At 45.3% G+C, this 26,841-nt stretch overlaps 1 protein-coding gene across 1 annotated transcript in view; it reads left to right on the forward strand.

Moving 5' to 3' along the window:
* Positions 1–240: 240 nt before the first annotated feature.
* Lonrf1 (LON peptidase N-terminal domain and ring finger 1) overlaps positions 241–26,841 on the forward strand; it is a 33,747-nt gene continuing 7,146 nt past the window's right edge. The window contains 14 exon segments of the mRNA XM_038328756.1: positions 241–955; positions 14,444–14,562; positions 16,373–16,495; positions 19,434–19,583; positions 20,070–20,126; positions 20,128–20,151; positions 20,153–20,201; positions 20,204–20,311; positions 20,413–20,426; positions 20,429–20,511; positions 22,118–22,233; positions 24,087–24,225; positions 26,562–26,724; positions 26,825–26,840. Coding sequence (XP_038184684.1) covers positions 268–955; positions 14,444–14,562; positions 16,373–16,495; positions 19,434–19,583; positions 20,070–20,126; positions 20,128–20,151; positions 20,153–20,201; positions 20,204–20,311; positions 20,413–20,426; positions 20,429–20,511; positions 22,118–22,233; positions 24,087–24,225; positions 26,562–26,724; positions 26,825–26,840 — 1,849 coding nt within the window. The 5' untranslated portion in view covers positions 241–267.

Genomic DNA, 26,841 nt, shown 5'->3' on the forward strand with positions numbered 1-26,841 from the left:
GGGACCGGTGGGCCCGCTCCCGGGAACTGGGCGGCCAGCAGCGCGTCAGGAGGCCGAGCTCCGCAGACAAGGCCCGCCCCGCTCGGCCTCGCCCCGCCCCGCCCCGCATGCCCAAATCCCGCCCCCGGGGGCTCCCCGGGCGCGCGCCGCCCCGCCATGTCCGCGCGCCACGCCCCCCTGCTCGCCGGCCGCGTGCGGAGCCGCGCGCCCCGGAGGTTCCCGGACCGTGGCGGCGGGCGGCGGTGGCGGAGCAGCCCTGCGCGGGCCATGTCTTCTCCGGCCGTGGCGAGGGCGTCCCCGGGCGGGAATCGGGAGGCGGCCGGAGGACCGCGGAGCCGGAACGGGCCGTGGGAAGTGGGCGGCGGCGGCGGCGAGCGGCTGGAGCGCGCGGGCGCGGAGCCGGGACGCTGGGAGCTGCTGCTCCGCCGGGGCGAGCTGCTGGCTCTGGGCGGCCACCTGAAGGGAGCGCTGGAGGCGTTCGCGGCCGCGCTCCGCCGCGGGGCCCCGGCCAGGCCCGAGCGCCTCGGGTCGCTAGTGGACTGCTTGGTGTTCAGCTACCGGCTCCGCCACGGGCTGCGCTGGAGCGCGACTCCCGCGGCGGGCGCGGCCGGGCTGCTCAGCTGCCTGGGCTGCCGGGGCTTCCTGAGCGAGCCGGTGACCGTGCCGTGCGGCCACAGCTACTGCCGCCGTTGCCTGCGAAGGGAACTGCGCGCCCGCTGCCGCCTGTGCCGGGACCGCCTGCCGCCCGCCGCAGCCGCCGAGGGGACCCCACGGCCGCCGCCCCTGGCCGCCGCCATCGCCGACTTCCGAACCAGCGTCGTGCTCAACCACCTGGCGGAGAAGTGGTTCCCGGGCCAGCGCGAACGCGCGCGGGCGGCCGGCCGCCTTGGGGAGCTGCTTCATCAAGGGCGCTACCGAGAGGCCCTGGCCGCCGCCTGCGACGCCCTGCGAGCAGGTGACGCGGGGCTGCGGTGCGGGGCCGGGCAAGCGGGGATCGCGCGTGTGGGAGGGGGCGGCGCCCCGGGGTGCTTCGGTCACGGTGGGGATCGCCTGGGAGCCGCAAGTGACGCGGCGCGGGGAGGGGCGCGGACGCGAGTTTCTTTCGTGTGCGCGCGCCGAGCGGGGACCCGGGCCCCGGAGCCTGGGCGCGGGGAGGACGGGTGGGTGGGGGCCGCGGGCTTCCCGCTGCGCGGTGTCCGGGAACCCCAGCCGGGGTGGGGCAAGCATCGCCCGGACGAGGCGGGGCTCGGGGGTACCGCGTTTACCTTGGTCTTACACTAAAGTCACTGGGGCAATTGGAAGCCGCGGGAGGGCAGAATTGCATAAGCTGGGTGGGGGGGCGTTGTGTAACGGGTGACGTTCGGTGGGCGTGGCGGGAGCTCGGCGCGGGCACCGGCACCCAGAGGCCCAGCGGAGGCCGGCCCGGAGTTGGTAGCCGGCTGCCCCCGAGGTGGTCAGTCAACTCTTACCTGAAAGCGCCGGCACGACCGCCTGTTCCTGGAACCGCCACCTGCCTATCTCAGATCCAGCTTCCATAGACTCTGGGTGTGCTCCCACGTACCCCTGGTGTTGGTGGAGAGGTAGCCTCCCATCAAGAGTTTGCCTTACACACAGTAGACCCGAGAAGGGAAGCTTTCTCCGTCTTTTGTTTATATTTTCGTCTCCAAGAAGCTTTATCCTGTCTCCTGGTTAACGTTTTTCTTAAGATGGCTTTAGGCTGCGAAAAAGGGTCATGCAAACTTAGTAAAACCAAGAGTTCCTCTTTAGATACTTGAATTCGGTTATTCTCTACCGGACCAGGGGGCCGGTTGCGGAGACTTACTTCCTGGGTATTTTACATCAGGGGACCTTATCTAGAGAAGCACCTAGAGATAAACATCCAGAGACACCTTTGGGTGGGCACCCCTTGTGGGGGTCGTGTCAGTCAGTACACACATCTAGTAACCCTTCCAAGGATGCTGTTAAACAGCTCCTAGACTCACAGCCTCCTACATGAAGGACTGATCAGGCCTAAATGTTAAGAGTGTCATCGTTGGTCACCTGCTCTTGGGCATGCTTTGTGTCTGTTGCCCGATAGGAGAAATTACTTATGGGAATAGTCACCAGGAAATCAGTGACACTGGAAGTAGGAACTGATTTTAGGTTTTAGGTGAGTTATAAACATTGTAACAGAAAGTATCGTCTGTGAGTCTTTTAGTCTTATCGAGCAGGTGACAGTAGCTTCAGTCATATCCCTGGAGCACAAATGGGGCACGGTTTCATTTTCTTCCAGTATCTTCATGAGGAGGAGGCGCTAATAAACTAGAGTGATAAACCCAGAACAAAAGAAAGCTTTGGAAGCTACAGTTCTGGTGGGGATGACTCTAGCCAGCTGGGTGAATAAAGTCAAGTGGGGAAGCTGGCCTCACCTTCCCAATCATCAGTAACAGGCTGTGGTCTGACCTTAATGAGGAAGCAGAACTAGGACAGGTGACTTGTCCAGAGTCACCTTGGTGGTGGGTCTGTGCAGCCTATACAAGCCACTACCTGTCTCTATAGTTCTCCCAACAGAAATTTTAATGTACATTTCCAGTGAAGGGTTTTTGTTATCTGTATATAATTGAGAACAAAACTTGAAGCAATATTTGCCTCTAGCATCTGAGTTAGTTATTTGATCTAAGTTAATTCAGGTCCTATTATGGGAGACTAGTAAGTACATTTTCTAAGTAGGAACTAACTTAACATCCTGTGCCCAGTATTGATTCTAGGGCTTAGACCATGATGTTATCTTTAATAGGAAAAGCTGTGAATGCCGAACTTGTTCCCAAATTTTACAGACTGCATGTAAGATTGCCTACAAGCTGTGTAACCACACTTTTGCATGACTAGAACTCAGGTCTCTTCCCTTTTGCTTTCTTAGCTTATTGGCTTATTAATTTTTTTCTTATTTGTAAGCTTGCCAAAAATCAGTAATTCTACACTGGCATATGTATCTCAATAGTACTAAGGAGAATAGTAACTTGTATCTTTTGAATTCTTTGTGTGCGATAAAGGGAAAACAGACAAAATATATTTTAGTTGGTAGATGGCAAATTTGTAGGTTTCATAATTTATGGGCATTAATAAGAGTAGGCGTATAGCTCTGGGTAGCTGCTTGCCTGGCATGTGTACTATGCTGCTGTGCATTCCTGGCCTGCAAAACAAACAGCCCACCACAGTTTGGAAGCTACTAGCCTCGCAAGTCTGCCCGTATAGTTTGTCAGAGTTGACTCTTTTGAAGTTGGTGAGGTAGCTAGGTAAACATTTGAAATGCATTTATAATTGTCCAACTGTAGTTATTAATGGTACTGTCAACATTGATAATTAAAAAAATCCCTTGCTGTAATTTTTCATGTTTCTTAAAATGACACAAATACTATTAGAAAAAAAAATCCAGTCTGCAGTTGGCCCACACACTACCAAACTTCTCCCCGTCGACAGAAAAAGAAAGCTTGGAAACTCTTGCCAAAATCAGAAGTCCCATTGAGATTACATAAGGTTCTGTTGCATTGAAATATATTTAGATAACATTTAATCCATTGATCTTTTGGTATTAACTCTCAGATGTTTCATAACTTTCTTCTTAGTATTCAGGGAGCTTATGTAAAAGTCTTTCCTGCACTGAATCTTTATACTCAAGTCTTTTGAGCTGATCCCACTGTGGAGCGCTGCTGGGTTTTTATACTGGCCTCCCCCCCCCTTCTGTGTTCCCCACTCTCCAAATGACACTAACAGCAGTGTAATTGATGATTTGAACTGGCTTTTAAAAAGTTGTGTGTGTGTGTGATGTGTGTGTGTGTGTGTGTGTATGCGCACGCGCGCGTGCATGCTTTTATTTAGCTTGTTTAAGGAAAGGAGACTTTTTGAGCTTTTTGATGTTTTCATCCATTTACTTTATTGCATGCGCACACATGGATGCTGTGGTGTGCATGTGGAAGCCAGAGGACAACTTGTAGGAATCTCCTCTCTTCCACGCTGAACCTGGGACTGGCTTGGCAGCAAAGCCTTTACAAGATGAGTTGTCTCACCTGCCCAGACTTTTGTCTTTAGTATTAATTATATAGTTCTTGACTGTCGGTAGCTTTATATGTTTAAGTGGGTCCTACAGAGAACCTTCCGAAGGAAGTTGAGACCTCTGAAGGTAAAGAAGTTTTATGGCTGGCGACCAAGCTCTGCACGCTGGAAGCAGGCTACCTGGCAGAGCCCCCGTACAGCCTCCACATACTGTGGGACCTGGGTGTGTGGCCTGACCTCTCTGTGCTCTGGTTTCCTTGTCTAAAGCGTGAGCCGCTGTGAGAATTAACTGAGTGGAAACACGTGAGCTGTTTCAAAAAGTGCTGCAGACAGTAAACTCCCAGAAAACCATAGATAGTTTGACAACATGAATGCTTTGTTATGGTTGGGAGAACTAGCTGAAACTGAAACCTAAGCCTTGTGCTTTCAAGCTCAATTCCAGTTTCTATATACATTATTACCAAGGAAAGGTTAGATCCTGATTGTAGATTGTATGTGTCAGTTAGTAGCTGCTGCGCTATCAGTTTGAGGGGAAGATACTACAGAGTTTTAGTTATAAAAAGATTGGTCAAATCAAATACATTCTGAATATGTTTAAAGAGAATGTAAAGGGGTTTTGCAGTCTACCACACTTCAGCCAGTTTAAAATGAATTTATATCCCCATGGCACAAAGAACCTACCATGGTCAGGTATGTGCATCTCATAACTCAGAATATCTTCATTTCCATCATCTTAGCTGAAGCCCATGAAATCCATGCCAGTGGGAAGGCAAGCATCTAGCTAACAGGCTGGGGAACCAGAGCCCGAGTTTTTTTTTTGTTGTTGTTGTTGTTGTTTTTTTTTTTTTTTTTTTTGGTTTTTCGAGACAGGGTTTCTCTGCAGTTTTTTTAGAGCCTGTCCTGGACCTAGCTCTTGTAGACCAGGCTGGCCTCGAACTCACAGAGATCCGCCTGCCTCTGCCTCCTGAGTGCTGGGATTAAAGGCGTGCGCCACCACCGCCCGGCTTAGAGCCCGAGTTTTAGATGACTTATAGTCAGGTAAGAACTGAACAGAAAGGAAGTGACTTGACTCTGAAAATGGAGTAGATGAAAGCGTTGGCATATAAGGGATATTAACTCTTCCTGTTGTTCATTCAACAAGTGTTGACCGAGCGTCTTTGATGTGTCAGGAATATATATGTTTTAGGTTCTGAAATTAAGGTAAAGAACAAAATAAAGCCCCTGTCATTATTGTTTTTTTTTAATTGTAGCAAAATAATATGTATTCAAAATATTAAAAAATTGAACTTATTAATTATTAAATTATAATGAGCTGATACTCTAGTAATTTAGTTAATGGAGGGCTCGAAAGGTCTTTACAGTGTAGTGTCACTAAAAAGCCTGATTATAGTAGCAGTCTTATAGTAGCAGTCTTTTTGTTGTAGAAGATGGAAAAACCTGATCCTATAAATATCTTTGGAGTGTCCTGTTTTAAATAGTACTTTCCATATTTTGCCTGTCTTTTAGTCATGAAATAATGCAGAGTATACCAAAACATTGTTGCCTTGGATTAATAGTTATTTGTACCGTAACTTTTTGTCAAAATTGTTTCTATTTCATTTAAAATAGCATTATTTTAGAGATTGGTTATTATCTGTTATATGCATCAGTGTGACCAGTGCCTTCAGAAGAGATGTCAGGTGCTCTAGAACTGGAGCTACAGGCAACTATGAGCTGCCCGGTATGGGTGCTGGGACTCGAACCTGAATTCTCTGCAAAAGCAGCAAGTGCGCTTCTTAACTGCTGAGCCGTCTCTCCATCCTCCTCAAGTAACGTTTCAGATGATGTTGTATAACTATATCCCATTTCTTTTATTGCGAGGTGTTTTTCAGAATTGGAATTGAGTTGTCATGGAAGATTAATTCCCTCAGAGCACTCGAGTAAGTGAGGCAGCAGCATTCTTTAACTCGTCTTTTCCCCGACTCTCGCGGGACAGCTGTAGGTCCAGTCTACATTACTGATCCCTAGAGACGTTTCTCATCTAGTCCGGGATTTATTTGGGCAAATGACAAGGTGGGATATCCTGTTCTAAAACACGCATGGAGCGTAATCCACTGCTTTTGTGACATTCTGAAATTGTTGCGGTGTCGTCACTGCTTGAGTACTTGTGTGCAGACCCATCTAGGATATCTTTCTTTCCTTCACATGTTATTTTATTCAGATTTATTAGATTTATTCAGCATTGTATACTATGCTGGCCTTGAACTCCCAGAGATCCTCCTGCCTCTGCCTCCTGGGTGCTGCCCCCACCATGCCCTCCAGTGTAACTATTTTATAGAGAAGCACTTTCTAGGTGGGGAAACGCAGAATCCGAGAGATAAACTGTCTGAAGGCAATCTGACCCCACATCTTGGGATCCACATATCAGTTGGGATCTTTCTTCTGTGACTACTCAAAGAGTGATAGAAAAGTTTGTATTTCTTGTTAATCATTGGCTATTTTGATAGTTTGATATATAAATAAGAAAGAAATATTAAGGCCATCAATGAGGACATGTTGTGCATACATAGAATGTAGAAACTTAATGGCGGGAGTCGTGTATCACATACAGGTGGGTCTTTAGCCTGTTTCGTTGTATTTTGTGTACATACCTAAGTGGAATAGCCTACACAGCTAGGTGAGATTTAAATTCTACAGAATCTCCATCAGAATGCAGATCTCCTTTTTATTGAAATGTCCAATTTAATGTGGCATAAGATGTTGAGGGTAGGGCATTATCTCCCCATTATATGGCTTCATGAATCTTTACCTCAAAATAAATATGATTGGTAAAACTGACTCAGAGTTTTATCTGACTATGCTTTAACACTTTGTTCTCCTTGAAAAATAATTCAACACTAGTTTAATCCACAGGGGAAAATGTATAGATAGGGACTGGCCAGTGGGCCCAGCTGTGATCTATTGAAAAACTTCTGAAATCTTAGGACAAAGTAGCATGCTTAGATTTTGAACTGTGTGTTTAATTAGAGTTTTAAAAATCATTGAAACCTTTTATAGACTATATACTTTGGAGGTAAATAGTATGATCTATCTAGGGATAGATGTAACCAGTAAGTTTTCTCAAAATGCTAATAAAATGAATCACTGCTAAGCATATTTTCTGATTACCAGAATGTGCATAACCTTTCCAACTTGAATGTTTTGTCTCAAACACTCTGAAATGATACATTTACAAGAGATTTCTTTCCGTATAATAGATAATATATTTTATATTTAAAATACTTATTCCATAATACAGCTAATCTGTACGATTCACCCATCCCAAGCCGTCTGAAATTGTTAAGAATTGTGGCACTTTCTATTATGTAAGTCCTTTTCATAAAAACCGCAGATGGGGCTGGGAAAATGAATCGATAAGTACCGTGCTCGCTGCACAAGGATGGAGGCCTGAGTTCTGTGCCCGGCACCCGTGGAGAAAGCTGAGCAGCTTAGTTTATAGCTGTAGACCCAAGGCTGGGGAGGAAGAAGGAAACTGCTTAGTTTTTGCTGACTAGCCAGTCTAGCTGATTTGGTGAGCTCCAGGTTCAGTGAGAGATTGTTAAAATTCAGACACGTGGGTGGATGAGTTGGTGGGGGTGGGGGGTGGATGGTTGGGTGGCTGGATGAGTGGGTGGGTGGATGGTTGGCGGATGGTTGGTGGATGGGTGGATGTTTGGTGGATGAGTGGGTGGATGGTTGGTGGATGGGTGGATGGATGAGTGGGTGGGTAGATGTTTGGTGGATGGGTGGGTGGTTGGTGGTGGTGGGTGGGTGGGTGGGTGGTTGGCTAGATGGACAGATGATGGGTGGATGGATGGATGGACGGATTTCAGTATTGAGAGGTTATTGGTGTAATCAAACTAGAACCACAGTTCTCATTTCTGTATGAAACTAGATGTGGGTTTTAAAATTTGTATAAAGAAACGTGGAACTTTGTAAAGCTATTCTTTATAGATTTTCAAAAATAATTCAGACCAATTTAGTCATAGGGCCTGAAATGGCCATTTAATAATATTGCTGGGTTTTGACACACACCCCGAGGTGGCAGGCACTCTCTTTACTAGTCTCTATATGGTTTCCATCGTCATGACTCCTGTCTTCATTGAAGAAACCCTCTCTGCCTCCATATAGACTCATGCTTATTGTAATACATGATCGGGTCACAGCTGACTTGCCTATCTCCTCGGAAGGGTGAGAATTTTCCCTGGCCATGCTGTGACGTTGGTGTACCTGGCTGTACTATGATGGAGGTATATTTGGCACCATGGGGAATTTGAAGACTGATTAACCTGAAAATCACGAAACTCCTAGCTGGTGCACATGTGGATTCCCAAATTCCTACCATGTGACTGCTTAGAATCCTTCGTTTGTTTCCTGGAGGAAAGACTAACTGAGTTATGGGTGATGATGGAGACATGTAACCCTTAGCCCGTCAGTGCTGCTGGAACAGGAGCTTGTCTGTCACTAGGTCACTAGTTTCCTGGTTGCCCAGAGTACCACCTGCCCCCTCTGTCGCCTCCATCCCAGCTTGCTCTCCTTTCTTGGGATGAAGGTTGCAGCCAATGCACCTTAGTTTTGTTTTTTGATGGTTATTTAGAGGTGATGTGGAGTGAAATGGTGTGTGTGTGTGTGTGTGTGTGTGTGTTGAGGTAGTTTCTTTCTGTATCATGTAGGCTAACCTTGAACTCATTTAGTATAGGCTGACCTCAAGTTCCCCATTCTGCCTCAGCCTCCCCACATGCTGAAGTTAATAACATGCACTGCCCTTCCCAGCTTAATTCCTAATTTTCTTTATTTTTCCATTTCTCTATGCATTTTAGAACTTTTGTAGTACGGCAAAAAAAATCTTTCAGATGGGTTAAAGAAACAACTATAAGATTCCTGCTAATGTTGTGGGTCTCTGAAGACAGACACAACGATGAGGAACCATGGCTAGAGAACTCCTTCAGCCCATGTCGTGCGTGGGCAGCTCGCCTAGTTTCTTTAGCTGTGCAGCAGAGTTTAGCTGTCTAATGAGGACAGTACCAAGTGCAAGAGGAAATGAGAACTTGACCTAGGAGTTCAGATGGGTCAGGTCTTAGTGTTTCCCGTAGGTCACAAAGCACCGTCGGAGCTGGATCCACAGAGTAAAAGTGATGGAGAGAGCACTTATCTCCAAATGGAGCCGCTTTCAAATGCTGTGCACATACAGTGAAGGACCACAAACAGTGTAGCACGCCACATCTTCCATGCGACAGTCCTGTGCTAATTTCTCATTACTAGCAGCGTAGAGGTAAATGGTAAGAACGCTGAATTGAGAATCTTGAGTCTGTCATTCCCAGCCTGGGCAAGTGACATGTATTACAACTAGGGTCTCATGCGTGCTGGGCAAGTCCTACAGCACCAAGCTTTGCCCCCAGCCCTCTTCACTTTTTATTTTGACAGGCCTCCCTAAGTTACCTAGGCAGGCCTTGAATTTGAGATCGTCGTGGTTCTGTTTCCCTAGTAGCTGATATTACAGGCCTGAGCCCCCAGGTCCAGTCTCATAAGAGTGCACTTCAGTGGTGGTGTCATGTCTCACTAGGTGCAAGCGTGAGGGCTTGAGTTGGAATCTCTAGTAGAAGACTCAAGTAGAACTGGATGCAGCACCGTGTGTCTGTAATCCTAGCATTTCTATAGTGGAAACAAGAGAAACCCTCTCTTTAGGAAGAAGCTGAGAACTTGATGTTTGAGCTTGTCCTCTGACTTTCACATGGGTGCTGTGATATGTATACACCTGTTCTAATGCACACAATTCTTTTTAAGTTTTAAAAGTGCAGTCATAGGTAATGAAGTAAAAGATATTTGTCATTTGCCCCAGATGACAGCGAGTAGGGGCCATCCTAATGGTATTCTGTAGCAAGGCAGACTCCAGTGGGAAGCATCCTGGGAGGAGGTTGGAGCTGAGTCATGTTGGATGGAAAAGTCATCCGAAGAAGAGGGCTCTGTAAGGGATAGAATAACGAGGAAGGAAGACTGAGCAAAGGGAGGAGTTAGGACAGAGAATGTCATCCACAGAGCAGTCCTCTCTAGTTGGAAATTGAAATGGGGGAGGGGGTGATAATAAGACGAAAGACCGCAAGAGGCAGGGCCCTCGGCAACACCTCTGTCTTGTGGATGGCAAAGACAGGGTGAATGAAGCTAGTGGCAGGAGAAAGCTGGCTTTTGTAGTAACCCTGTAGAGAGTCTAGAAGCCTAACTTAGGTCTACGGGCAGAATTGGAAGAGAGAAGAGAGACTTGGCAACGCTGAGAATAGCTTTGATTTGGGGAGTCGGCGGTATCACCGGTATCACTAATAGAACAGTGAGAGTCCTTCTTGATGGCGAGCAAGCTGATTTGAGGATAGCAATAGCAGGTGGATGGAAGTACGACTGTGGAGTTAGGCTGGAAATTCAAGACTGGGGGCACAGACCCTAGAGGTAGATAATGACAAAGACTAGATCCGTGCCTGGTCCTGGCAGGAAGCAGCTGGGTTATGTCAGAGTTCAGGACCACCACACCTCTTTATTTATTTATTTTTGGCCAGGTCTCACTATGTAGCCCTAGAATTTAGCAGGTAGACCAGGCTAGCCTCTAATTCCAGGTCTTCTAGACTCCCAAATGTTGAGGCGACAGGCGTACGACACCACACCAGGCTGAAAGAGCCACAGCAGTTGTCCTCAGTGTGGTTAGCCCGAACCATGCCATCCCAGTGCCTCGCTGTTGAACAGAGTGCATACATCGTGTGCCAGGCGTGTACTCGGTGCCATGGGCCCTGCAGTAGTGGACTAAGGTGCCTCTGTGATGTCACAGGTGATAAAGCCCTTTGTTTACACTGGGGTGTTCAAGTGCAGAGAGCAGGTGGTTCATCATGGTTGACTTTCAGACTTGGGTTGATGGTATAGCCTGTGCAGATTGCTATTTTCTGTTGGCTTTCTTGAAAGTTTCTCTGGAGAGTGAACATTCTGTGTGTTTGAGTATCCAAAGGGCCTGAAGTGGTGTGCTTGGCTCCCTTGTAGAATTGAGTATGGGACATGAGCAAGTGGGGTGGGCCGCTCTCTTCAGAACTGATGGAAGCGTAAATGCTCGAGTCATTTAGAATAATTATTCCATTAACATTCGACCTACAAGGAGCTGGGCAGTGTTTTAAATTCTGAGCTCTTATTCGAAGTACACCCACTTCTTAGGGCTGGGTTTGGGGACTTACGCAACTGAGTGTTTGTAGAGAAGATGTGGCCCCCTTTCCACTTTTGACAGAGTGAGGACAGCTTCTGCTCTTGTTTTATAATGGCGTTTGTTTATGCATGGTGACTAGGAGGGCCTGGCACTGGGTGACTTCATGGTGGTGGCAAACTAGGGCTGACTGCACTATACATGACACCAACCAGAACCATCTCTGGCTGGAAACAGGCTAGCTATACCCCTCTAGCCCCACCCCCGTGTTCCAGTAGTATCTACCATCTGGACCCCATGTGCAAAACCCTCACCAGCTTCCCCAAACTGCCAGCAGCTGGAGACCAAGTGCTCATGGGAGCAGGAGGAAGCCGCTTCACATTCCAGTCCTAGCAGGTGGATGGGAAGATCTGAGTGTGTACCATGTGCCAAGCGTGTGATAACTTGATGTAAACATGTGGAAGTAGAAGAAGCCCACCAAGGGGTCCAAAGACAGAGTAGGCTGTGCGTCCGCTGTGAACTCCTAGATGGGTCTCTGCCCGCTGAGACAGCTGGAAGCCCCTGATCTGTGATGAACATCCCACTTCCTGGATGCTGAGACTTTGCTACTCGCTCTCTGACCGTGATAGCCACACAGTCTGTTACCCAGTCAGTGCTGCTGGTGTGCTTCCTCTTTAGTTGTAAGGTGCCCAGAGGCAGGTGGAGTGTAATGGATGGAGCTTGAGCACTCACAGATTCAAACTGTGTGCTAGGACCTCTCTAGTTCTTGGTTGATTCATCACTGGGCTTTTTAAATTTCTACACAGTTTTGTTCGGAGATCTGTTTTAAGTTAATGCTCTAAGAAGAAACATGGAATTTTTGTCATGTCTTTTTCAAAGTACTTTTCTCAGGTCTTTCAGAATTGCATGCCCCAAGTTTGGGTCATAGTTGCCCTTTCTTCCAACTCCTCCAAGATCCCCTTCTCCCTCTTTTGTGTCCTGTTTTCTTCTTCCACCCACCAAATGCCATCATGTGGCGCATGGAGTCATGGATGTGTGACCTTACACTGGAACATGGTTGACCTACCCTTGGCAGCAGTCTTAAAAAAAAAAAAAATGGGTTCTTGTCTGCCAGCAGCCAGTAGCTGCCAAGCTCATCCTCCGCTGGGGAGGGGCTTCATGGCCACCTCCTCCCTCCTTCCTGGCTTTGCTCTGGCTTGAGGATGTGGGGCTTGTGCATGCTGTCACCACCATTGTGAGCTCATATGCGCAGCTACCATTTCTTACTATTTAGGAAGTATTTCTCATGAAAATATTAATTCAAAGTTTTTCACTGATGTAGAATTGAGGGAACAATATCATTCCAGTTCTAAAGCCTGCTGCAAAAACTTAAAAGTGCCTAATTGAGTTGTTAAAGTGGGGGCTATCTGTAGAAAACATTGACTTAAAAACTAGAGTAAACCAGGAGTGGGCTATCGGGTTTTATTAAATGTATTTTTGGAGGCATTAAGAGACACTATGTCCTTTTTACAACAAATGATTTATTTTATTAACATAAGGTTTTGAAGGCTCAAAATGAATAGTTTTAAAAGAAGGCTCAGCTGAACTTCATCAATAATTTATTAAATTTTTGCTTAGATTTCAACTGACAGTTTGTCTGCCTGTAGTACTTAATTACAGTATTAGAAGAGGACAGCTAAGTGACTGATTTCTAAGGCCATTGGATAAGTTTGGTTTCTCAGGCATACGCATAGAGGGAGTGAAGGAAACAGTGGTAACTTCCAGGAGCTCTTGAAACTAGATGTGTGTATTTAGGTACAAGTCCTGCTGTGGCTGGGAATGAAAGATTTGACCACAACATAATTCTTTCAGTCCATTCCCTTTAGGGTCCGAACACTCAACACTCTCATAAGACAAACCTTGGCCACTTCCCCATGCCTGTGCAGCTTTTGTCTGAAGTGGTTTTGTTTGTTTTTATAAACCGTAATTTACAAATTCAAGTTTTGGGGATGAGGAATATAATTCTATTTTAATTGATAAAGTCTCAAAAAATAGGCAAGTTTTCTAAACAGGTAAGACATGACTTGAAAATCTTTAGAGGCTACTTTTTTGGGGGGAAAGTAGGTTTCTTTCTTTTCTTTTTGGTTTTTCGAGGCAAGGTTTCCTTGTGTAAAAGCCCTGGCTATCTTGGATTCACTTTGTAGAACAGGCCAACCTTGAACTCACAGATATCTGCCTGCCTCTGCCTCCCAAGTGCTGGGATTAAAGACGTGCCAGCTAAAAGTAGTCTTCTTACAAGTAATTTTTTTTTCACAAAAACATTTTCAATAGTCATAATTATAATTTTCACCAATAAGATAATCTTATGATAAGACTTCTGTTCAACTTTTGACATAAGAAGTGTGTTGCAAGAATGCTATAGTTGGCTTAAAAACTTTAATTTGGTAGTTATTGGCTTAGGAATCAGAAATAATTTTTTTCTTTTTATTGATTTTTGTTGAGCTCTACATATTTCTCTGCTCCCCTCCTTGTTTCTCCCCTCCCCTTCAGCCCTCTCCCAATGTCCCCGTGCTCCCAATTTACTCACGAGATCTTGTCTTTTTTTACTTCCCATGTAAATTAGATCTATGTATGTCTCTCTTAAGGTTGTCATTGTTGTCTAGGTTCTCTGGGATTGTGATTTGTAGGCTGATTTTCTTTGCTTTATGTTTAAAACACTTATAAGTGAGCACGTGTGATAATTGTCTTTCTGGGTCTGGGTTACTCAAAATGATGTTTTCTAGCTCCATCTATTTGCCTGCAAAATTCAAGATATCATTTTTTCTGCTGTGTAGTACTCCATTGTGTAAATGTACTAATTTTCCTTATCCATTCTTCAGTTGAGGGGCATTTAGGTTGTTTCCAGGTTCTGGCTATGACAAAACAATGCTGCTATGAACATAGTTGAGCACACTTCCTTGTGGCACGATTGAGCATCCTCTGGATATATACCCAAAAGTGGTATTGCTGGGCCTTGAGGAAGGCTGTTTACTAATTTTCTGAGAAATCGCCACACTGACTTCCAAAGGGACTGAGCTTGCATTCCCACCAGCAATGCAGGAGTGTTCCCTTTACCCCACAACCTCTCCAGCATAAGTTGTCATCAGTGTTTTTGATCTTGGCCATTCTTATGACAATATTTTGCGGATTAGCATAGTAATCTTTCTTAAATAACCAGATCCTTGTGAACTGTTTTTTTTTCAGAACCTAGCGACCTGACTCTCAAGATCTACAGAGCAGAGTCCTATGCTGGCCTCCAGGAGTTCAAAGCGGCCATCGAGGATCTAAACGCGGTTCTCTTTCAGCTTCCCAACTGGCCCGAGGTAAAGCGACTTCACATCTGCATGGGTTTCAAAGTGCAGCTCTGAGGGACTTCAGTTAGAGCAACAGGTCTTAGCACAATGGGTGGTTGGCCTCAGATGAAATACATAGTTTGGAGCTAAGTCAGTGATATGTTTGCCAAACAAACTTAAAGGCCTGACTGAGTTCAAGCGTCAGAACCCATATGTAAAAACCAGCTGTCTTGGCACAGGTTAATAATCCAAGAGCCAGGGAGGCAGAGACAGGCAGAGCCCTGGGGCTCACAAGGTGGTACCTGGAGGGTGCCAGAGGTTGACCTTTGGCCTCCGTGCATACCTGCCTACACAAGACCACATATACACAAAAGAAAATTATTTTTGAAAAGAAATATATAGCGTCCTAGAAATTTAGGTAAGATAAATATTTTAAGTCAATTTTCTTATCAGAAAACAAATTGTCAAAAAACTCAAAACCTTTCTTAAGTAAATTACAAGTGTTTCATGACACAGAAAAATACTATGCAAGGTTTTTAGTAAAAATTTCAACTTGCTGTATTGTAAGATGGATTCAAGCTTGACTCCTCAAAAGAGTTTGTAATGTGAAGAGCATGGTCCTTGAAGCTGGGAGATGCTGTGATGTGATAGAGTTGCAGTGGGGTGACTGGACAGCGAATTTATACAAATTGGCCATGCCTGGATAGATTTTAGAAGGACCGAGGGAGGTGTATAAGATGTGATCCATTTACCTATTCTCCTGATTTGCTCTCCCGGTCATTCACACAAGACAAATAGCATTAAGACTTAAAGGGAACAATCTCTGGTATTTTCATTGAAATGGTGTAATAAGAAGTATAGTTTTCATGCTGGAGAGATGGCCCAGTGGTTAAGAGCACTGACTGCTCTTCCAGAGGACCTGGATTTAATTCCCAACATCCATGTGGCAGCTCAGAATTTTCTGTGGCTCCATTTCTAGGGTATTGATGCCCTCTTCTGGCTTCCATAGGCACCAGGCATGTGTCTGCTACACACACATACTGTAAGCTGAATTCCATATACATAAAATAACCCAAAATTATTTTTTGAAAAGAAGTGTGATTTTCTTCACGAGTTGAGATAATAGCTAAGAATGGATGTGAACAGTGTTTAGGTTCCTTTAATGCTGCTTAGTTCTTGTGATCCTGTGACTTGTAAGACCACTTCCTTTTGACCACATAAGATGTTTCCAAGCAGCATGCTGTGGAAGAACCCACACACTGAATCTTTGCAGAATCCATGTGGTTTCTAGGACTCACCTATTGTAATAGGACTCGAATTCATATAATGGAGGAAAGTAAGACAGGACAAGGATTCTGATGAGGCTGTGTCTATAAGTACTTTCTTAAGGCAGAGGAAAGAGAAGATACATTCTGTAGTTTCCAGCACCCATGGAAGGCAGTTCACATAACCTGTTAACTCTAGTTCTTGGGGATTCAAGTGCCCTCTTCTGGCCTCCTCGATCACCTGTGTATACACACACACACACACACACGCACGCACGCACGCACGCACGCACGCACGAACGCACAAATAAAAGATGAATAAGTCTTTACATCTGTAATCTCTCCAGTGAAGATGTATCTGGTCTTGAGAGGCACTCACTGCTATGAACATCGGTCCATTCATTTTGAGGCCTCAGTTTCCCCACTAGCATTTCTTCGGAGTAGCACATAGGCTTTCCCCATGCTTTGTCCTCTCAGTTGTAGAATCCACATGTCTGAGAATCCTTTGTTTGTTTCCTGGGTTGTTTTGGCCAAGAGTTCCATGCATAAAGTTTGGTGTGTGTGCTTTGTTGAAGGTCTACTTCCGGAAGGGGAAGGTTCTGCAGGACGCGGGGTTCCTGGGCGATGCTTTACAGCTCTTCCTCCAGTGCTTAGCCCTTGATGAAGATTTCGCGCCCGCAAAGCTACAAGTGGAAAAGGTAATGCAGTACGTTTGCCAATCATCTGTCGCCTAAGCCAGGATGACACCCTCTAGGGTCTTTATAAAACAGCGAGGCAAGGGACTCAGGGAGGAATCTTATCTGAGGAGCAGTGGGACAAGCACGGTTTTATCTTCAGATACTGAGTTCTTGATGAAACCAACGAATGTCATTCACAGGTATTTCAGTGTAGTAGCTTAGCTTACTTAATACAGATGCTTCCAAATGTAGGTTCAACATCCCTCATTTGAAAATCACACGCCTGACACTTTGGGGATGGAATGCCGTGCCTTGTGTGAAAAAGTTCACACTTGATCTTGTGTGACTGATTAGTCACACTCACACACAAAGCACAAGAGCCCTGAAAACATGACACAGAGTTACTGCCAATGCGTGCAAGGTGCTGACGGACAAGTTTTGTATTTAGACTTGTGTAAGTACAGGCATAGACTGCCCTGTAACGGTTGACATGGCTGTTATTTTAGTAGACAGTGGGGACTGGGAGGAGTGGAGAGTGAGAGACGAGAGTTCCCTGATCAAATGACTTCAGAGGGAAGACCGGATCAAACCACGTTAGACAGATGTCATCATGGGAAAAAAAGGCAAAAAAAAATTAGCTCTAGTCAAACTGACAGAGCATATGAGAAGAGAGGGTCTTTGGAAAATTCTTTGAGAAAAATCCCCTGATTTAGAATCTAGCCATGTGACCTCAGTGCTCACAAAACATGCCATGTCACTTGTCCTTTGTGGTGTTAAGAGTGTGGCCTTTCATAAGGATTCCCCTAGGTCTGTGTCAAGTACAAGGGGCCCTGAGCCCCATCTCACAGAATCAGCATCCCTGGAATTGGGGAAATAGTTTATCAGGCCAGTTTGGAAGCTTTGTATACCCTGAACTAGGAGAATTTTGAGATTTTTTTCTCCATCCTCTCCTCCCTTAAGAATCCAGCCAGCAGCGAGGTGCGCACATACCTTCTAGCCCAGCATCTTCACAGACCTTGTTCTCTGACCCCATGTCTGTTGCCATTAGCTCCTGGTGAGACTACAGACACTTAAGGAGCTTGAACCTTGCACCTTCCATGCTGGTAGGCATCCTCCTCATTGACAAGGATAGTCTATACACCGTGGAGTACTGTGCATACAAAGTAGGTAATGTCCAGTTCAGTGAGAGTTTAGGAACGGACACAGCAGTGTGACAGCACCCTCCCCGTCCAGGCTTTTCCCAGCATCCCAGAGCAGTCAGTCCCTACCCCATGCTCCCAAGGAAACTGCCATTGGGATTTCTGTCCCCGCGGGAGAACTCTGCTTATTCTAGAATTTTGTGTGAGGCATGTGATGTATACTCTGGGTTTCCATTTGCTTACATACTCTATGTGGGAAGCTTTTGTTTTTGACCCACGTGTCCCATTACATGAGCACACCACAGTGTGTGGTTTTCAGTTGGTAGCCATCTTCATTTGCTTTGTTTCCGTGGTACTCTTTTGGAGGTGGTGGCGGCGGTCGCGGTGTTTGTTTTACTGTTGTTTCAAAGCATTTCATTGCAAATACCTGGGAGAGGAGTTGTTGAGCTCTAGGGTAGAGGTGTGTTTAATGTTTTCTTTTTTTTTAATTAGAGGAACTATAAATGTGTATGTGTATAGATTTTTTTGATGTTTTAGTTTTTCAGTATTAGGGCTCACACTGAGAGTGTTAGTGCCACGTGAGAGCTCCTTACCAGTGAGCTTCATCTCCAGGCTCTACATGGGTTTCTATTAAGTGGATATTGTTTGCGTGCCTGCAGAAGACTTGCTTTATGTTACATGAGGAACGGGCGGCTTGTCGTCCCAGCTGATCTGCTAACTTACACCTGAAATAACCACACTGAAACTGTATTCATTTAAACACTGCCTGGCTTATTATCTCTAGTCTCTTACTGGCTAACTCTCACATATTAGTTTAACCCATCTCCATTAATGTGTTTTGCCACTTGACTGTGGCTTACCGGTCAGGCAGGAGAACCATGGCGTCTGCCACACTGCCCTTCTTCCCAGCATTTAGTTCAGTCTACTCCACCTATCTAAGTTCTTCCCTATCAAAAGGCCAAGACAGTTTCTTTATTCAATCAATGAAAGCAATAAATAGACAGAGGAACCTCCTACACCAGCTCTATTCACACTGTGTATATTTCCTTACACTGATTTGTGGATAACAAATTCTGTGTGTTTGAGCGATGGTACACCCAAGAAACCTAACCCTGCTGCACATAGAAATATGACATTTTATAAAACGCCTTTTTCTCTCAGCCAGGCATTCCCTCCATCTGAAAAACCTGTTTATTTATGTGAGTGACTGGCATGTATTGCTCACTGAAGTTTCTGTCATGCAGACAGCTTCATTTGAACTCCTGGCTGTCGCAGGGCAGCTCTTTGCTCCCAAGCAAGTGACCAGCAGTGCAGGCTGCCATATGGGTAGCTGGTCAGTGACAGGCTAAGTCCAGTGTAAACATGGGGACCTTTAGCGTTTTGTGCTTGAGTCCAGGTTCCTTGATTCACACAACACCACAGTAGTCAAGCTCCAACCTGAAAACACACTAGTGTGGACACCTCGGTCTGTCTGACGGCATCAGGCTCACTGATAGACTAGTTTCTGCTTCTCATAAAATCCCTTCCTTTATCATCCTTATGTAAAAAGCCAGCCTTTCCGTTGAATGCCTTCTGGGCCACTTTATGTCTTCCTTTCTTGCAAAGGTTTGACTCCCGCTCATTTTTTTCTTGAAGTGCTATTATCCCTGCTGAGACATACCTTGGTTTGAGAAACTTTAAAATATGTTTATTTTTTCCCCGATCACTAAAAATAATGCCTGCTGCTGCAAACACCTCCCAGAATTTGAATAGGTAATTTTGTTGTCATCTTCAGCAGATAGTATATATTTTCTGTTATACTTTTATATTATTTCTTACAGATTTTGTGTGACTTACTGTCACCTGACAACTTAAAGGAAGGCCTGAAGGAGTCTTCCTGGAGTTCCCTACCGTGTATTAAAAACAAACCTTTTGGTTTTCCTTCAGTAGTGGAAGAACCTCACTCTCCTGGTGAGCTCAGCCTGAAGCAGGTAAGGGGTGGAAAAGATGACAGTTTGCTCTGTACCCCCAGCCTCCTTACAGCTAAGACCCCACTTTCTCGTGGTCAAGCATTAAGACCTGCTTAAGCGTGTGTTGCCTATCTAGTTATAGGATCTTGTCTGCAGCTGCTGACTTATACTAAAGCTTGGTATGTAAAATGTTTTCTCTTTGACAACCATTGTAGGCCACTTAACTGTCAGAGAATGGACAGTGTTTTAGCAGACACAGGTGGCTGTACATATTTTATTCTCTTCTCGGAGCATCTGTCTCCCCTAGCACCACTGCCTTACGCCTCACTGTGACATCAGCAGCTTGATGTCTGAGGCCGTGTAAACACTGACAGAAGTTATTTCCCTGCCCAGTATTAGAACTAAAAAGTTTTATTAAATGAGTTAAGAGCTCACTTCCATGTTTCTTCTGGCCAAGAAGAGTAAAGGGCAAAGAAGAGAGTTACCTTTGTTTATTGTGTTCTGTAGACGGGAGAACGGCCAGAGAACGCCCCAGAGCCTGTCAAAGGGAGTTTAAATCGTGCCTCAGTCAGCACAAGCCATCAATACCCGCAGCAGTGCCTGCCAGAGAAGATGGTTTAAAGCGCGTGTCCTCGGAGCCTTGCTGTCCGCTCAGGGAAGCGGTGTTCTGCTGAAAAGGAAGTTGTCTCTCTTAGAGCAGGATGTGCTTATTAACGAAGATGGGAGGAGCAAGCTTAAGAAGCAAGGTGGTGAGGCTTCCTTCCTCCTCTCCTCCCCGTAAAGTACTGACTCAGAATGGCCTTCGAGCCTTTTCCCTAAGTAGTAAAACCCTGTCTGTTTCTCTGAATAGAATCTCCCAGTGAAGACTGTGTGTGTTTTCGTTAGCTTATGGTGACATCCCAGAAGAATTAATAGATGTCTCAGATTTTGAATGTTCTCTCTGTATGAGGTAAGTGTATCACATTTTTTAAGATTACTGTATTGATAGACATGTCAAATAGGTAAAGGTAATGTTGGGTAAGATAAAGTCGTGATGTTGGTTAAAAGATCTGAGGTAGAATTTTTACTCCTAGGTTTAGCTTTTTACACCTTTGAGGAAAGAGATCTCTGAATCTCAGATTTCCAAGTTTGGACAGTGAGGCAGTGTTTGCACAGCCTGTACCTCAGTGTACCTCTGGTTGGTCAACTAGAAAAAGAGTGTGGGGAATTGTAATGTTCTGAGATTTTAGTAAGAATACAAATTATGTATTTTATGTATTGTCCTTCTCATAGTAACCATCAAGTCCTCTTAAAATAGCATGGAATAAGATTTCCATTATGTAAATATTTATGATTCTGACCATTAGAATCATTTGAAAGGACTTCTCTCATTTCCATGAATTATGGTAGACTCGAGGGTTCACAGCCTGTCCAAGGCCTGGAACTGGCCATACTAAGAAGAGGATAAGAATCTGTAAGCTCCTCTGCAGGTTGAACCTCATTTCCTTATCCAAGGATGACACCAGATGATTTCTAAAGTATATACAAATCTGGCAATACACTGGGAAAGCCAGAGGGTTATTTTATGAAACAATTATAGAATAAATACAGTTTTTCTGTACTGAGAGTCATATCTGATATTACATTCTGGTCCTTCCTCAGTCATGTTTATTATGTTTTCCTTTTGTGAAGCAGGATCTCACTGTGTAGCCTGTGCTGACTTTGAACTCATGATTGCTCTACATCATCTTCTAGAGTGCTAGGTTAAAATAATTGGGATTAGGACTGGGAGATGGCTCAGAGGTTAAGTAAGAGCACTGCTCTTCCAAAGGTCCTGAGTTCAATTCCCAGTACCCACGTGGTGACTCACAACCATCTTTAATGAGATCTGGGACCTTTTTCAGGCAAACAGGCATATAGGCCAGAGGGAGAACACTATATAATTAATAAATAAATAAATAAATAAATCTTTAAAAAAAAAAGATTGGGCTTAAATACCTGCTCCTCCATGCCAAGCTAGGTCCTTCTTTCCCTGAATTAAATTTGAAGTTACTATGCAAAGTGAGTTCATCGTGGCGTCTTCATACTTGTGTCTGTACAGTTTGCTTAGAACATCCTTTTTTTAGTTTATTTTACGAAGCAAGACCTTTATCAAACTATGAAGGACCATTTTTAATGAGTCTGTATAAAAATCTGATGACCATCAATGGCGTACTTCATTTATTTATTTATTTTTTAACTGTCTTTGACATCTGCATTTACTTTGAGTTTGCTTTCAAGGCTCAGTTTGGATTGGCCACGCTCAAGTGTTTGGTGGCCACTGGTGTCCATCTAGTGGTTGCTGCAGTAGTCAGCACAGTTCTGGGCCCCTGGAGCATGCTTCTGTTGATGACCATCTGTCAGGAGGTTAAGGAAAGCACAGTATACTTAGCACTGCCCTCTTCCTCCTCCCCTGACCCCTAGCTTGGCCTCCTTCCTCCTCTAGTAGAGATGTGTGTTGCGGTCCATTATTAACAGACGCTTTTCCAATGTGAAGGCTCATGGCGTGAAAGCTAACATGCTTTTTTCGATTTCAGGTTGTTTTTTGAGCCAGTAACAACCCCTTGTGGACATTCATTCTGTAAGAATTGTCTTGAGCGCTGTTTAGACCACACGCCATATTGTCCCCTCTGCAAAGAGAAGATTAAAAGAGGTTCGTGTGCATTTGTATCTGTTTATTAGCCTTAAGTTTGACAAGCTTGGTTTGGTTTCTGTTTAGCCACAAAAAGTGGATTTCATTTTCAAAGTGACGTGTGTTATACATTCTGCTCTGACTAAGTACACACTGCTTATTACCCATGTACTGACTGGTTTTGTGTGTCTGTTTGACACAAGCTAGAGTCATCAGAGAGGAAGAAGCCTCAGTGAGGAAATGCCTCAACTGAAATGACATCCAGCTGTAAGGCCTTTTCTCAAATTAGTGATCAAGGGGGAGGCCCCAGCCCATGTTGGGGTGCTGCCATCCCTGGGCTGCGGGTCCTGGGTTCTATAAGAAAGCAGGCTGAGCAAGCCAGGGGAGCAAGCCCAGTAAGCAGATCCTCTTCATGGCTTCTGCATCAGCTCCTGCCTCCATGATCTTGCCCTGTTGAGTTCCTGTCCTGACTTCCTTCAGTATGGACAACAATGTGAAGTTTAAGTCAAATAAATCCTTGCTTCCCCAACATGGTTTTTTGGTCATGGTGTTTGGTCACAGCAGTGGGAACCCTGACTAGGACACCCATGTTGTTTAGGAAAAGAGAAATTGAGAGTGGGAAGAGATTAAAGGCTAAGCCTGTTCAGTTGCCTGGTCAGGGGAGGGAAATTCTGCTGGCCTGCATCTCACCCAGACTGGGGGCCTGTTCCAGAGCCCCCATCAACCTGGAGCAACTGTCTTGTACAGCTTCTGCGTGTAGAAATGGCCGAGCTTTCCTATCCAGTTAGTGGCCACTGAAGCACTTAACTTGGTGGCTCGGGTGGCTGAGGGACTTGTTTTCATTTGTTTTTGAACTAAAACCTGAGGCCTGGTGGCCAGTGCTTATTGCACCGGGCAGAGCAGCTCTAAGCAGGGGTGGGGTAGAAGAAAGCAGGAAGCACCCCCTTGTCTCAGAGCCGGAGGTCAGCACTAGCACCCCTGGGATGGGAAAGGTGGCCAGTTCCCTGGCCCCCCTCTCCATCAGGATCAGCAAAGTGGGCAACTGCAGTGGGAGCACCCATGGGAGCATGCCTCCCTGTGTCCCTGTACAGAGAAAAGCACCCTCCACAGTGAACTCAGACATGGATAAAACCTTTTTGAATGTAGTTATTTTCTGTATAAAAAATACCTGTGTGGAAAACACAGTGGCATGTGTTGCTACATTGATATGTATCTTACGTAGCAAGCTGGTATGTTGAAAACAGACACAAGCACATATATGTACACCACAACACACACCTGTACACACACCCCCATATACAGTGTTTGCAGTCAAGCAATCTAAGAAGGGTACACCAATTATAACAGGCTTCTTGTGTTTCGAGATAAACTATGCTAACTATGCTATTTTCCCAGAGTTTAGATAATCTGTATTATAGTTGCTCTTATTTTCAAGTTACCTGCTCAATACGTTGCTTTCATTTAGAAATATTTTGTCTTTGTTGACAAAATGACTGTAAATGACTGTAGCTATTTGACAGCTGAGTTCTTGGGAGGTGAGCCACTGCATCCGTGGCTATATTTTCATAGCACTCCTAAGAACCACTGTGGACTCGTCTAGTCCTGTGGCTGCTGCACGTATTTGGACTCCTCCCAGGGCCGTAGGACACTATTCATCAGCTGTCAGAAAGGAGCTTGGTTCTAGCTGTGTCTCCCAGTCTTTCGCACTGGAGCAGAGGCCCAGGCAGGTTTCTTGTGCTAACTGCACGAACGCAGGGCTCCCCTCACTGATTAAATGCAGTCAGAATCGAGTATGTCAGTTCATACCAGAGGCTTTGATCTCTGTTACTCTTGCCTGCTTTATACAGTAGATAAGCATCTGCTGGAGTGTGAAGTAATTCTGTTCTTTCAGTATCTAGCGGACAGGAGGTACTGTGTCACCCAGCTGTTGGAAGAGTTAATAGTGAAGTATCTTCCGGACGAGCTGTCTGAGAGGAAGAAAATCTATGATGAAGAAACGGCTGAGCTCTCACAGTAAGTGTTCTTATTAAATTAGCTGAGATTATGAAAACAGCAAGAGACCCCTTCCTGAGTGAGCAGGATTCAGCCAGTCAGTCTTGCACAAAGATGTATCGTAACCAACTATTGATCAGGGTTCCTGCCTGAGTAGATGGGATCGAGGAAGCGCGATCAGGAGAGTCCAGGTGTTCTGTGGAGAGTCAATGATGCAGCTCTGGACTGAAGCAGTGTTGGAGGTATGCAGAGATTTCCTACCCTGACAGCAGATGGGAACTGGTTTCCCACATCCCAGAGCAGGAGGAACATCTGCCCACATTAGCAGGCATGTTAAAGGGCTAGAGCCGTGGTTCTCACCCTTTCTAATGCTGAGACCCTTTAATACAGTTCCTTGTGTGGTGGTGGCCCCAATTATACAATTGCTTTTGTTTGATAATTTCTTAACTGTAACTTTGCTACTGTTATGAATCATAATGTAGGCTATCCGTGTTTTCCAATGGTCTTAGGCGACCCTGTAAAGGGTTATTGACTCTCAAAGGGATCATAACCCACAGGCTGAGAACCACTGGGAAGCCTTTGGGATCAAACCCTTAGTAGAGATAGCAGCAGGCAGAGCATGCAGGTTGACAGAGGAGGAGGAAACATCCAGAGGCGACTCTGGGGTGTCGCAGCTGTGCCCACTGCCGTGGACCCACATGATGCTGGGTTACACTTGCCCACTCTGCTGCCATGCACTCTTTCTTTCTTGTTCTCTTCCCCCTTTCCTGAACATATTTGCTGTTTTGATCTTGGATCTTTTAATTTCTTGCTGGATTTTTAATTTCTTAACTGTTTCCTTCACTTCTCTTAACTGAACACTGAAGAACTCTGCTATTTTGTGTGTTGTTATACTGAGCAACTGTTGCTTCTATTGTTTTTCAAAACACAAGTAGACAATGCTGGATTTCTCAGTCTTAAAACAGAAGGAATTATGCGTGTGCCCTGTATTTTCCCAAGTGTGCCCATGGAAGTCTTCCCAGGCTAGTGCTCTCAGCATAAACGCTCCTAGCTCCTCTTTTACAGCCCGTCAGTTATTTGTTCTCCCCCACGAAGCTGATGTTTTATTGGTGAGTTTATGATAGAAGATATGAGATGAAAAATCTGCCTCCTTTTGATACTCAGCAAGAAGCCTAGATTAGAGAGCTGAGGTAACACTGCAGAATCTGGAGCAGAGTAGCGCAGCCAGCCGCCCTCAGGAGAAGAAGTCAGCAAGTGGAAAGCTTGATGAGCGGGGTGGCGAGAAGCTGGGGACAATCCGTGCTTGCTAGCAGGGCTGTTTTACTTAACTGGGCTTTCCTGTTGAGCATCGCGTGTCCGTCCTTAGGTCATTATTGATCCACGTGCAGCAATATGTAGGGAGTGGGAAGGAAGGCAAGCTTGTAGGCCATGGAAATGCACCCTCCATGGACCGTACCAAAGCAGACACTTACTTCAGCAGGCACGGACCATGCTGGCTGCATATATCCCTTTCTCCTCTCCCACAGTGCCGTCCACACTGTAAGTCAGTGCAGCCCTGGGCCTCCTGGTGGGCAGCATGGCCCTCCATTTTTCGCCATTCCATGCTTGCCCCATACTCTATGGTCTCCTCCTCTAGCTGCCAGCTTCCAGCCACTCTCCACAGTGCTGCTGGTGACTATCCCTTTCTGCGTCTAAAGGCTTTCTAAAAGGACAAGACCTGAGTCCAAAGAAAAAATGAACATTTCCTACCTAAAAAAACCTGTGGAGCCAGGCACTTAGATGTGCATCTCTTTTTCCACTGCCCCTACAAGGCCAGGCTTTCTCAGCCTTGCCACCCAGGCATTGCCCTTTGCCCTCTACTGTTCACAGTCTGGGAGAAAAAAGGTGAACCGTCATCTAAGTTACCTGACAGAACATTATTTTATCTATTACCCTTCTGTTGATAGCTTGAAAACACCGTGCTTAAGAATTTTTGCTCCACTTAGGAACAAATTTTCTCTTCTCGATTGTCTGGGATAAAAGCTATAACTCTGTCCTATGTTGGAAGTATTTTGAAACAAGTTCTTCATGCACAATGTTAGTTATGATAAATTTCTTTTGGATTCTTAAAATAGTTAGTTTCTATATGGTCCCCACTGTTTTAGGGTTTAAGGCTTATGACTAAGAGGAACAAGGATACGGTAGTGTGCACTTGAGAAGGGGAGCTGCCTCCTGTTCTAGCCCGGAGTGGAGGACACATACTGAAAATAGATCTTGCTGTTGTTTTTGTATCCATTTTTTTTTTTTTTTACTGTCGTAAGCCTGATATATTTTTGCCATTTGATTTAGCCTATAACAATGAAACTTCTTTCTTTCAGCTTGACAAAGAATGTCCCAATATTTGTTTGCACTATGGCCTATCCCACTGTGCCTTGCCCTCTCCATGTATTTGAACCCAGATACAGGCTCATGATTCGAAGAAGTATACAGACTGGAACCAAGCAGTTCGGGATGTGTGTCAGTGATACACAAAACAGGTAGGCAGACTCTTTGTGACCTTTGACATCTTTTTTACACTGGATCTTTCTTTGTGTCTAGATGAGGCTGCACACACTTTGCTCAAACACTGGCTTTCTTTTAGTTTGCAGATTATGGTTG

Source organism: Arvicola amphibius, chromosome 4 (assembly GCF_903992535.2).
Source record: "Arvicola amphibius chromosome 4, mArvAmp1.2, whole genome shotgun sequence".
In the NCBI taxonomy this organism is placed as follows: Eukaryota; Metazoa; Chordata; class Mammalia; order Rodentia; family Cricetidae; genus Arvicola; species Arvicola amphibius.